Raw genomic sequence first — 12,761 nt, 5'->3', positions numbered from 1 at the left:
AGGGACTGACAGATTCCAGCTCAGCCTCTTCCTCTCCACATGTCATAATTGCCCCTACCTGGGTGGTATCTATTCAAAGAAATATTCTAGCCTGCCGATGTCATCCTTGAGTGGAGCATAATGTGGCTGCTAGGCCGGGATCACTAGCTCACACCATGGCTAGAACAGCGCTGTAGTTACCAGGACAGGCAGTGTGGTGACAGGACTGGAAATGGAATTGTATCCACTAGGAAGTGTTGAGCCAGGCACCAGTGGCTCACACATGTAATCCTAGTTACTTCAGGAGAGTGAGATCTGAGGATTGCGGTTCAAAGCCAACCCAGACAGAACATTTCACGAGGCTCTTATCTCCGTCTATTGACAAAAGCTCTAGAAGTAGAGTTATGGCTTGAGTGGTAGATTGCTAGCCTTGAGCAAAACAACTATGAATTCTGGAAGGTATGCGCTGCGTGTTTTGTGGTATGGCTACCCTCTGATTGTCTCTCCACTTCCTGTTCCGTGACTGCCAGTTTCTCTAGGCTGCCAGTGTGTCTACACAAGTCTCACTACTATTAGAAGAGCCATTCCCATAGCTGTCACACTGGCCCTCCCCTCCTGGCCCCAGCCCCCAGGGCGTCCAACAGAAGGCTGGTAGGCTCTCTCTGGATGCCAGGTTCCTCCTGTGCTGTATGGCACTGGTTGTGACTGCTCCAGTGGTTTTCCCAATGTGATCTGCCCTAGGAGGAGGTTCAGGAATTCCTGTACCACACTTGTGCAGCTAGCTTCCTTTTTTCTTTTTGCCCGTCCTGGGGCTTGAACTCAGGGAATGAGCACTGTCCCTGGGTGCTCAAAGCTAGTACTCTACCTCTTGAGCCAAAACACCACTTCTGGTTTTTTCAGTGTATGTGGTGCTGAGGAATTCAACCCAGGGATTTATGCATGCTAGGCAAGCATTGTACCTCTAAGCCACCTTCCCAGCCCTCAGGTTAGTACTTTTGAAAGCTTATATGAAAGTGGTGAGTAGGAAATAGAAACCTCCGGGGGCCTGACTCAAGAAGTAAGCTCTAAAACCAGATAGATTGGAGAACATCAGTAGTTCTAGCATTTGGAAGGCTGTGATGGGAGGATCTTGAATTCAAGGCCAGTTTGGCCTACACAGTAAGACCCTGTCAGGAAAGAATGAGAGGGAAGGAGAGGAAGAAAGAGTAAAGAAGAAGGGGCTTGGATATGTGGCTCATTTGGTAGAGTGCTATCCAGTGAGTGAAAGCATCAAGTACTGAGTTCAAGTCCTAGTCCCCTTCCCCCCCTCAATAAAAAGGGGGAACGGAAAACAAAGAATTAACCCATTATAACAGATGCACATCTGAGGACAGGCAGTTATCAAACTGACCATAAGCAGTGTTAGGAGATCAACTCAAAGAGTCTGTGTATAAGCAATCTATACAGATAGGAAGATATTTAAGTGTCAGTTTTGGCGAAATTTATTTCACAAAACTATTTCACTTAAGGATGGTCCTGCGAAAATGCAAAATTTATGTATGAGATAAAAGACTTATTCTAAATACATTTTGTTGGGAGCAGGCATTTGTTTATTATAAAATTCAGCAAGGTAAAAATATAATTACACCAGTTATTGTCAAAAGACTAATTCAGAGGTCAAGTTCAAAGATCAAGGCTCTTACAAGAAGATGAAACTGCTAGATACATATAAAGAGAATGGGTTAAATGTTACTAAAGTGGTGGTGGTTCTCCCCCCCCTTTCTAAAAAACTAGCTTCATAGCTAGGTGCTGGTAGCTTGTGCCTGTAATCCTAGCTACCCAGGAGGCTGAGATCTGAGGATTGAGGTTTAAAGCCAGACTGGGCAGGAACACCTGGGAGTCTCTTACATGTAATTAACCACCAAAAAGCTAGAAATGGAGCTGTGGCTCAAGTGGCAGAGGGCCAGCCTCGAGCACAAAAGCTCAAAGACAGCACCCAGGTCCTGAGTTCAAGCCCCAGTACTGGCACAAAAGAACAAAGAAATGAACAACAACCAAAGACTACCTTTACAAAGTAACAACCAACACCTACTTAATTCTAACTTACTTAGTGGCACTATAACCTGGAAGAATGACCATCAATTATATACATATTTTTGTTGGTTCTGATGCTTGAACCTAGGGCCTTAAGCATAACAGGAAAGCACTCTACTATTGAGTAATATTCCCATCAACTTCCCCTTTGATTGAGACAAAAAGTCTGCTCAGGCTGACCTTGAACCTACTCTTTCTAAGTACTAAGATAACAGCATGTACCACCATACCTAGTACCTACAATTATGTTTCTAAAATAACTTATATGCAGGATACAGTGGAGCAGCCTACACTTAACTTTAAATGCAATACTATTTGTGCAAGCTTATAGATTGTTTTCAGTATTTTGTTTTTACGACAGCACTGTTTTCTAGCACTTGGATCATTATGTGTTCTACCTTAGGGTTCTAAACACTGACACCCCTTCTGAGAACACAAGAAGTAAAAACCTTTCCTGTTAATAGGCCCCAAGAAATGACCTCAAACCTGCTAGATTAGGGCAGGAATGGAGTTCAGTAACTGAAGATCTGAGGACCATTCAGGAGACTACCCTTCCACAAGGTATTTTAACGATTTCTCATTACTATTATCAGAGAAACAGGGTGGAAAGGGAATTAAAGTGTCTTATGCTCTAAGATATGCTAAAGAGCCCTTGTTCTCATAACCATGTGTATGAAAACGATTTTCCTTACAGAAATAAATGTCTAGGAGCCAAGGCAAGCTTTGGCGAAAACGATTGGTAGCTTTTGTTTGTCTCTGGAGGTTTCCATGGAAACAGCTTGAGACAGAGAAGGCAGCATTATCATCTGGCTGTGGAAGCTCACTGGTATCACTTCTGGTGAGTCTTGACAATGAGACACACAGGTTCAAGTAATGCTTCCATAACCAGGAACCTAATGAAGCCACATGAAGTGCCAAATGGAGCCCCACAGCCGAGCTCTTAAACTTTCATGGCAGCAAGCTTCCTGGAGAGTATTTACAATTCTATGATATCAGATCTCAGGCAGGCAAATAATGCCACCTGAGGTGTTTATTGCACAGAGCAGAACGGGGTGGTCTCATCCATCATTTTTCTCCTCCTTTATGTCTAGGTGATTCATGTGTGTACTTTAACACAATAATAGGCCAAACACATTCATCTAACCTTAGTTCAGGTAAGTGCTTCCCAGGGAGCCCACAAAAGCAGACCTACCTCAAAATTCCGCTTCGGGAGCCCACTCAAACCATCAACGTATAAAGAAAACAAGCAAAGACACAGGCATGCAACCTTTAGCACCATTTTAAGACCAAGGAGGGCAAGAGTGTCGATAGAAGTTTGAAAAGGAATATGGGTTTTATCCTAGAATGGGATCCTAAACACACAACCCACTTGTAGAGTCCAGTATTTTTTTTTAAGGACAAGTCTGAGAAAGTATTAATAGAATATCAAAATCCATTATTCATCACAGGCAGAGGAGCTGACATATAACACAGTCATGTGCTCCACCAAGAAGATTTAAGGTGGCAGACCACTGAAAAAGTATCTATACCTCTGTGTGATATGCATGGATGTAGATTAAATTAGAACATAGAAGAAAGTCTCAGTTTGGTCTTTTCCACAACGAGGGACTAAAACTCTAGGGAAAGTTTACTCAAGAGATGTGCTGAAGATGGTTATATAAAGTTTAAAGGTAAGAAATTATGGGCAAGGAAACTAACTTTAGATCTCATCAAATTCAAATCTTTCATCTTACTGGTGGGAAAAGCTCACATGTCAACAGAAGGGTAAGTTACCTCTGAGCAGGATAATTGTGACTTTTTCTCCCCCAACCTGTTTATTGCTTGGATGCCTTTAAATCTTTAACATGTGTTGCTTAAGGAAGCTCAGGGAAAATGACAAAGAAATGTCAGAAAGGATGCCACAGTTTTTTGAAGATTTTTGGCAATTCATACTCTGATGTGCTTCCTATTTGAGGGGAAAATCCCAGTCATCTTATGGTAAAAAAGAAAAGTTACTTTGAGAAGCAGGTTCTTTCCTGAGCCGCTGTGGTTGGTAGCAAGTGGCCTCACAGCTGGGAGTGTTCATCTGTCCCGTCTCTGTGGTTCGAGCTGGATTCTGCAGACCCTGTTTCATCGGGGTGGCTGTTGTCTTCAGAATCCGTGCCAATACTTTTGGTCTCTGACTGGAGATGGATGGACACCTGGACTGCTATTTCTTGGCCTTGTTCATTGAGAGACCCATCATCCGAATCTCCTCCTGGGGAGGTACTCCGCCCCATCTCTGGGTTGATCACATAGATGCCCCCTTGGGCATCCAAGGCAGGTCTCTCCTTCATTCTTTCCCCCATGTCATCAGGATCATCCACTCCCACGGCTTCAAACATCTCCTCCACAAATGCCTGGCAATTGAGAATCAGAGGCGGGAGGGGCATGCTTCTGGCCAGCGCTTCGATATAGCGAGCAAACTCCATGGTCTTGAACTGAGTGACTTTGGCGAGCTCCAGAGTCTTGGCGGAAGTGATGATGGGGATGCGCTTGGCGATCTCAAAGGCCTTCTGGAGTTTCTCGGCCCCTTCAGTTCTGAAGAACTCGTTGATGGCCTTCTCGGTCTTGCGGAGATGGCTGCTCATCATACACAGCCATGTCACGTTCAGGATGAGCGTGATGGTGAAGGCGAGGAGGCAAACGATCATGTAGTAGATGCTCATGTCTCCGGAGGTGAAGATCACACGGAGGGTGACAGAGTAGGAGGCATGCACGGGAGAGGTGACAAAACATGTGTACAGCCCGCGATCGTCAAAGGCTACGTTGGTGATGTTTAGAAAGTGATCAGAAACCAGCCATTTTCCACCTGATAAATCCAACAGAATTAAAAGATATAGATATATGCATAAAAAAATCAATTAACATGCAAATGGCCTCTTCAGTGTCCCACTTTTTTATAAAAGCCATTTAATGCATTGGTTAGATTCCTCTGTTTAAACCACACACGCACACACACGCACACACGTTATATCTACTGCCAGAATTTAATTAGCTTGGAATTTTTTTAAAAATCAAGATCTTCCTTTGTGACACTAATAAATGTCATCATTTCCTTTTTACTGCTAGACATAAAAAGTGTTTCAGGCTGGGTGCTGGTGGCTTTGTAATCCTCGCTATTCAGGACGCTGAGATATGAGGATCATGGTTCGAAGCCAGCCTGGGCAGGAAAGTCTTTGAGACTCTTATTTCTAGCTAACCAACAGAAAATCAGAAGTGGTACTGTGGCTGAGCATTAGCCTTGAGAAAAAGAGCTCAGGGACAGTGCCCAGCCCCAGGCCCTGAGTTCAAGCCTCATGACTAATTTAAAAAATAGTCAGGGAGACAGGTGTGTCTAAGCAGTACTTGATACTCAATGAGTAATCTCTAAAACATTTTTTCACATATATGTGTATACCACAACCTATGCCTGTAAAGATACTGAGATACACTCTAGAAATATAAAGCATATACCATACTTCAGAAATATGAAACTATGGTCATTTCTGGAGTGATGGGTTATAATTTCTATTATTTTTATTTAGTTGTGACTGTGTTGGCTTGCTCACTTTTCACAATGCACTTTTTTTTTTGCTAGTCCTAGAGCCTGTCCCTGGTTTCTTTTTGCTCAAGGCTACTCTACCACTTGAACCACAGTGCCACTTCCAGCCTTTTCTGTTTATGTGGTGCCAAGGAATCAAACCCAGGGCTTCATGCATGCCAGGCAAGCACTCTACTGCTAAACCACATTTCCAGCCCTCTGTGAGACTCTAATCTCCAATTAACCACAAAAATCCAGAAGTGGAGCTGTGTCATAAGTAGTGGAGTGTTAGCCTTGAGCACAGAAGCTTAGGGACACTGCCCAGGACTGGCGCGCCCCAAAAAGGAAAGAGAAAGCTTTCATCAAGGGTCTATGGGTCTGAATTATTTTAGGGATGGACACATTAATATGTACTCTGGACTGTGCCCATCAAAATTGAGCTAAATTCAAGCTAGATTTATTTTTTAGTAGCTATCACTTCATTAATGCAAAAAAGGAAAAAATATGTAGCTATAACTACAGCCATTATCCTATAAGTTTCTGTTCTTTGAACTCAGAGCTATGAAAGGATGCTCTTTGAATCAAAGAACTCCATAAACTCCATTAATCAACCAGGGCACAATGACCATCATGGAAACTCCAGCTCACTTGCGGATAATAGCTCAAGATTTATGAACCTTACTCTAGACTGACATGCTCTTCAAACTCCTCGCACTTGAGATTCATAAAACTTAATACAATTTTCCAGGGCTGTTGCTGAAAGCACCAATGATCGATGTTAGTGGTTTTCAAAGTTAAAAAACAAACAAACACAAAACACCCAGGAAAATGAACTGCCATTGAGCTTGGCAGGTTTTGTCCTAACATAAGGCTTTGTTTATGCAGCAGTCTAGAATGGTCACACTGAATAATTCAAGTCTCAGATGTGTTTCTTCAGGCTATCCTACAGAAGGGAGAGAAAGGGGTAATAGTGTGGTAGGTTCAAATGTGGAACTCCAAATAATGTTTGAAATACACATTCTGTGCACCATTCTAGGGAATCTTATTTAAAAGGATTGATACATTTTCTTTTTCCATGTGCCAGTCCTGAGACTTGAACTCAGGGCCTTGGTGCTGCCCCTTAGTTTTCTCATGCATGCTAGGAGCTGTGTGACATCTCTTACCCTTTGTGTATGAATACCAAAGAAGGAATTACTAATTACCTCCTCTAGTAGTTTCCAAGATAATATGAATAACTGACATCCTTTATATTTCAAGGGGCTAGGCTCTTTCTAGCAAAACACTGCCAGCAAACCAACAAACAAAAATTACAGTGGTGTCTGGGAATGTGGCTTAGTAGTAGCGTGCTTGCCTAGCATGCATGAAGTCCTTGGTTCCATTCCTCAGTACCACATACACAGAAAAAGCTGGAAGTGGCACTATGGCTCAAGTGATAGAGTGCTAGCTCTGAGCAAAAGAAGCTCAGGGACAGTGCCCAAGCCCTGAGTTCAAGCCCCAGGACCACCCGCCCCCCCCAAAAAAAATAAGGTGGCTTTTTCCAGGGTGTTTAGTTTGTAGAGATCCCAGAATTGAATTTTCACCTCTGGCTTTTCATGGCAACTCCTTTTGAGGGACATTATAGTTTAAGTACTCATTATAAACATCGTTCTAGTATTGATTACTAATTGACAGTTCCACAAATATAATAAAATTAAAACCTATCAAAAAGTAAATCTTAGTTGATTATCATGTTCATGTAATTTTTAAGACTGAGGAATAAAAAATGGAAGAGAAACTTCCCTGTTTTCAAGTAAAGTATGGAATAGAAAAGAAATGAGCAGCTAGGTCCTTGTGTCTCATACCTGTAACCCCAGCTATGCAGGGGGCTGAGATCTGAGGATTCTGGCTGGAAGCCAACCCAGGCAGGAAAGTATATGAGACTCTTAATCTCCATTTAACCAGCAAGAAGCTGGAACTAGAGCTGTGGCTCAAGGGCTGAAGTGGTAGGTAGCCTTGAGCAAAAAAGCCAAACGAAAGTGTGCGTCCTAGTACCAATGGACGCATACAACACCCCTCCACACACACATACACACAGAGGCACACACGTGTACACATGAGCTGGAAGGACTTTTAGAACCTATTACCCTTCTTTTGTTGGGTCGGGTACGGGGCTTAAACTTGGGGGCTCAGTGCTGTCCATGAGTATTTTTCCTCATGGCTGGTGCTCTACCACTTTGAGCCACAGTGCCATTTCTGGTTTTCTGGTGGTTAATTGGAGATAGGAGTTTCATCAACTTTCATGCCTAGAATGGCTTCAAACTGTGACCCTCAGATCTCAGCCTCCTGAATAGCTAGGATTATAAGCATGAGCCACCAGCACCTGGATTTTTTTTTCTTTTTAAAAGTCCAGCCAAATCCCTCTTTGATGTACGTACACATGCGGCTGACACCTCTGGCCCTGAACAGTATGCTGACTGTACAACTGTACATTGCTGCCCTCATTTAACTTCCATGAAGAAGGAAACCAAACTTCCAACGAGGAAGGAAAATAACTCACTGTCATCCTGGAAAGACCTTTTACATTTATAACTATTCCTTAATACATTTTTCCCTTTCTGGTTAAATAATTGCTTTGTTCCTTTTAATAGGTATAATATTCTGGGGCCTTTCAAGAAGCTTTAAGCTGGCTGGTGGGAACAACATGGCGGACCGCCTCACGCAGCTCCAAGACGCGGTGAACTCGCTTGCAGATCAGTTTTGTAATGCCATTGGAGTATTGTAACAGTGTGGTCTGCCAGCTTCATTTAATAACATTCAATCAGCAATTAACAAAGACCAGCCAGCTAACCCAACAGAAGAATATGCTCAGCATTTTGCTGCACTGATTTCCCGGACAGCAAAAGACATTGATGTTTTGATAGATTCCTTACCCAGTGAAGAATCCACAGCTGCATTACAGGCTGCTAGCTTGCACAAGCTAGAGGAAGAGAACCACGAAACTGCTACCTGTCTGGAAGATGTTGTTTATAGAGGAGACTTGCTTCTGGAAAAGAGCCAGAGTACACTGGCTGACATCGCTCAGTCCCAGCTGAAGACAAGAAGTGGGGCCCACACCCAGCCTTTCCCAACTACTAGCATTGTCACACCCTGGGCTGAGAAAAGGACCGGCCAATGCCATTAGAATTCCACAGCAGATATACCAACACGGCAACATCAACCTCTCATACATGCTGGGTTTTTTTTCTTTTTTCTTTGCCAGGCCTGGGCCTTGGACTCAGGGCCTGAACACTGTTGATGGCTTCTCTTTTGCTCAAGGCTAGCACTCTGCCCCTTGAGCCACAGCGCCGCTTCTGGCCATCTTCTTTATATGTGGTGCTGGGGAATCAAACCCAGGGCTTCATGTATACAAGGCAAGCACTCTTGCCCCTAGGCCATATTCCCAGCCCATCAGCTGTTTTTAATTCTCTCTTCATTGTTGATACATAAACTTATAACATCCTGATGGAATCTGCTTTAAGCCATCTTTGTGTCATCATTTGGTCCCCGCCCGCCCCCATGAAGATATCAAAACAGGTATACAATTTTGTTCATAATAGAATTAAACATATAATAAAGTTTAAAAAAAGAAGCTTTAAGCTATTCATCCTGGCATCATGTTTTTTGAGTTTTCTTGCTACATGTGTCTGAGAATAAAGAATATGAAGGAGTCCGATACATTGATACATTATAGCCTGACACAATTACTTTGCCTCTGCCATCCAGCTGTTGTCCTTTTGAGTTGTACCAATGGACATCTTCATGGGGACCGACTGTGAGAAGACACTCCATAGAAATGCTGGTGCCCTCTTTGGCTATGATGACGCCATCACCTGAGTGGGAATTTGCTGAGAATTCAAAGCTTGGGGGAAAAGAGGCGTCAGATGTCTAATTTGCTTCTGGGAGAGCCATGTGGTTGAAATTGACATCTTCCCAAGAAAAGCAGCTGGCACAATCACCACTAAAATGAATAAGCAACAATGTGGCTTCATGGGAGAGAAAACAACAATAACAACAACAACAAAAAATCTTGTTTGGATTTAGGAAACACAAAAGCAGCTCTGCTGTAACAAGGGCACAATTGAAGATGCACTGCTTGGTAGAGAAGTTTAAAAAAAAAAAAAAGGAAAAAAGATAGATCCAAGTATATCTTGGAAACTTCAAGATTGAAAAGAGGTAAGTTGAGATGAACCTAAAAGAAAGCCAGATATAAGGTTTAACCAAGTGAGGTTTATAATAGGGTGAAACTATATGTTCTAGAAATAAATAGATATGAACCTGATTAGAATAATTGGGGCTGACATCAGGCAGTGATCAGAGAGAAGAGTACCTCAAAAATCTTACACAGAGATGGTAGTAGAATCAGCAATGAATTGAGAAACAATAGGCGTGAGGCTCCAGGGCCTAGCTTTGCTCCCAGCTGTACAGCCCTGGCAAGCAGCCTTCTCTCTGGGCTTTCTGCTCTATTATTTGTCAAGAAGCATCCTCTAAGGACAATTCTAGTTCAGAAATGCTATGGTTCTATTTCACACTAACAAATTCTATGCATCAGGGAGCCAATGAAGGCTAAAATACTTAGCTTAATGATCTTTTTATTTCAACCTGAACCATTACATCTGTTGTTGTATCAATAATGGAAATCAACTGGTTCGTCATAATCATAATTGTGGAGTTCAAAATTGGTGTAATCCCAGTGCATATATAAATTAAGTATGAATAATACAGATACACCTGAGGTGGATTTTTTTATCTTACTGTTAGAAACAAAATTGTATTAAGTACATAAATAGAGATAGTGCCTTCTCAGGCTATAAAACCTTCCTCTTTGGCAAATGTCCTAGAGGAATTTTCCATTAGGAGTTTCTCCAGAATTGAGACAAACAGTATGTTTAAAAGCATGTAGGAAGGCCAAATTTCCAGCTCAAAGTCTAGTAAAATTAGCTAAGGGAAATGGCAGCCTAAGTATGCAGTTGGTAGAAATGCAAATAAAAAAATATAAGGCAGGATTATCACACAAATTTAAAAGAACCAAATATCATGGATAAAAAGCAAAATAAAAGACCAGTCTAAGAGACTAGGTGTTTATGATTATCTGGCTGCTAATTTCATTCCCCCTTTAAATCACTGGCTCTCTCAAAGAAAAATTTCAATTTATACTTGTATAAAAAATGGGATGAAATATCTAGTTTTATTCTTGTAAAGACTCAGGATAATTAGTTTTGAAAATGACATTTAAACCATCTATACTCATATGAAGGCTGCCTGATCAGAGAACATAAAAAAGCAATGGATCATTGTATTTTGCCATTAAACTCCTCAATGTCTGAATTACAAGCAGTTTTAAATGTCATTTAATTTTCATTAGCCCTTGAAAGGATGGTTGAATAATGACAATCTTTTGAACTCTCTTAAGGTTTAAGAGCTAGACTATTGAGAAGAAAACAAGACTACAGACTCTGGCTCTATTTGGGGGATTAAACACAGGCTTGTTTCCATTTTGTCCTAAAACCTATTACAATGACACTGAAGAAAATAAAGATTTTGGCACTACAGTGGATTTAACAAATGATGTAATCTATGTTGTAAACCTCGCAGGGACTTTTTTTATTAGTATTAGCTAGAAAGTAGTAGGAGAATCTGGATGGAATCCTGCTTTCTTATAGGAAGGCCTGAAAGGCAGAGAGACTATGTAGTATTTTTTTCTTTTTTTGTCCGTTGTGGGGCTTGAACTCTGGGCCTGGGTGCTGTCCCTGATCCTTGAGCTCAAGGCTAGGATTCTACCATGTTGAGTTACAGTGCCACTTCTAGTTTTCTGGCAGTCCACTTCTGGCTTTTTTTTTTTTTTTTCTTGTGGTGGTTAATCAGAGATAAGGGTCTCATTTTGGATTAAAACTGTGATCCTCAGATCTCAACCTTTTGAGTAGCAAAAATTATAAGGAGAAGCCACTGGCACCAGCTCAGTCTATATTAAGCATACAGTTTGGCAATCACCGAATTTACTGTAGTTGTCAGTTTGTTGATATTTTTTTCAGTTACTGAATTAGAATAGATACTATACAATCTCATCATTGTGAAACACTTTTACTTAGCATAATATACAACCATTTAAAAATAAAGATTCCCACATACTGTAATAGTGTCACCACTATGCAATTTCCATTTTTTAGCTTATTTACAATTTTCACATTCTTTTGCGCATTGCAATTCAATATCTTTGCCATAATATGGATCAAACAGGCACATAAAATGAACTTGGATTGCAATCACGATGCTAAGGTGTCCTGAGATTGTGGTGGAGGACCTTGCTTGTGAACTTCTCGACTTATGGCTCCTTTTCGTCAAGCCCTGACTTTGTCTTTGTCGATAGAGGAGGAAGTCAATCCATTAGTTAAGTAAGATGAGAACCTCAGTGGTTGGAATTTTTAAATTGAGACACTTGTGGTTTAGGAGGATTTGAGGAAGGCACATAGATGATTGAGGCAATCAGGTTGGGCTACACTCTAGAAGAAGTTGAAAGGAGAGAGGAGGAGGGGGTGGGGATGAGGAAGCAAGAGGCTCATTCACACTTCCTGTTCTGATTGTGTGTGTGTGTGTGTGAATGTGCCAGTCCTGGGACTTGAACTCAGGGCCAAGGCACTGCCCCTGAGCTGTTTTGCTCAATGCTAGTGTTCTACCATTTGAGCCACAGCACCACTTCCAGCTTTTTGGTAGTAATTAGAGATAAAGAATCTAAGGCACTTACACTGGGCTGGCTTTGAACTGCAATCCTCAGACCTCAGCTTCCTGAGTAGCTAGGATTACAGATATGAGCCATTGGCTCACAGAAACCTTTAAGACTGGATCTAGAAAAGCCCTGTGATCACTCTGAAACTCTTAGGCCAAGCTTGCTAAAGTTGCCTAGATGACTTTAATAAATGCATTCTATGTCAAGTCAAGTCAATACTAAGCACTTTCTACTCACATCATGGAATTCTTCAGTCTCCATTTACTTAAATCAGCTGGAATGGATTTCTGCTACTTTGGAAGAAAGATTACATCAACTAGGATCATATAAATGTTTTTTCCACCCTCTCTGATACGGCTGAATGATCATAATCATTCAGCTCATTCTAGCTTGAACTTACATCAGCAGTTCCAGCAGGGACCCATTTAC

General features: G+C 41.7%; 1 protein-coding gene and 1 pseudogene across 2 annotated transcripts; one reads left to right on the top strand and one right to left on the bottom strand.

The window, feature by feature from the left end:
- Positions 1–3,756: 3,756 nt before the first annotated feature.
- Positions 3,757–9,482, bottom strand: LOC125344877 (microfibril-associated glycoprotein 3-like). 2 transcript variants are annotated; one of them, XM_048337181.1, is made up of 2 exons: positions 9,316–9,482; positions 3,757–4,882 (listed from the first exon to the last, which is right to left on the bottom strand). In XM_048337181.1, the coding sequence occupies exons 1-2, from the start codon at positions 9,398–9,400 to the stop codon at positions 4,098–4,100; spliced, it is 870 nt and encodes a 289-aa protein (XP_048193138.1). In that variant the 5' UTR covers positions 9,401–9,482; the 3' UTR covers positions 3,757–4,097. The 2 variants fall into 2 exon arrangements, with proteins under 2 accessions (XP_048193138.1, XP_048193139.1); XM_048337182.1 differs by having other exon boundaries at positions 3,757–4,885; positions 9,319–9,482.
- On the top strand, positions 8,265–8,530 carry LOC125344878 (annotated as a pseudogene).
- Positions 9,483–12,761: the final 3,279 nt, after the last annotated feature.

Source organism: Perognathus longimembris, unplaced genomic scaffold, assembly GCF_023159225.1.
Source record: "Perognathus longimembris pacificus isolate PPM17 unplaced genomic scaffold, ASM2315922v1 HiC_scaffold_4573, whole genome shotgun sequence".
Classification (NCBI taxonomy): domain Eukaryota; kingdom Metazoa; phylum Chordata; class Mammalia; order Rodentia; family Heteromyidae; genus Perognathus; species Perognathus longimembris.
Note: the sequence above shows the minus strand (reverse complement) of the source record. Positions and strands in the feature narration are given on the sequence as shown.

Excerpts from the sequence above, each read along its gene's own strand:
- LOC125344877 (XM_048337181.1), bottom strand. The coding sequence starts at position 9,400 with ATGGAGTGTCTTCTCACAGTCGGTCCCCATGAAGATGTCCATTGGTAC. Across the intron at positions 4,883-9,315 it reads GCTGGATGGCAGAGGCAAAG|GTGGAAAATGGCTGGTTTCT; the intron begins TAATTGTGTCAG and ends TGGATTTATCAG.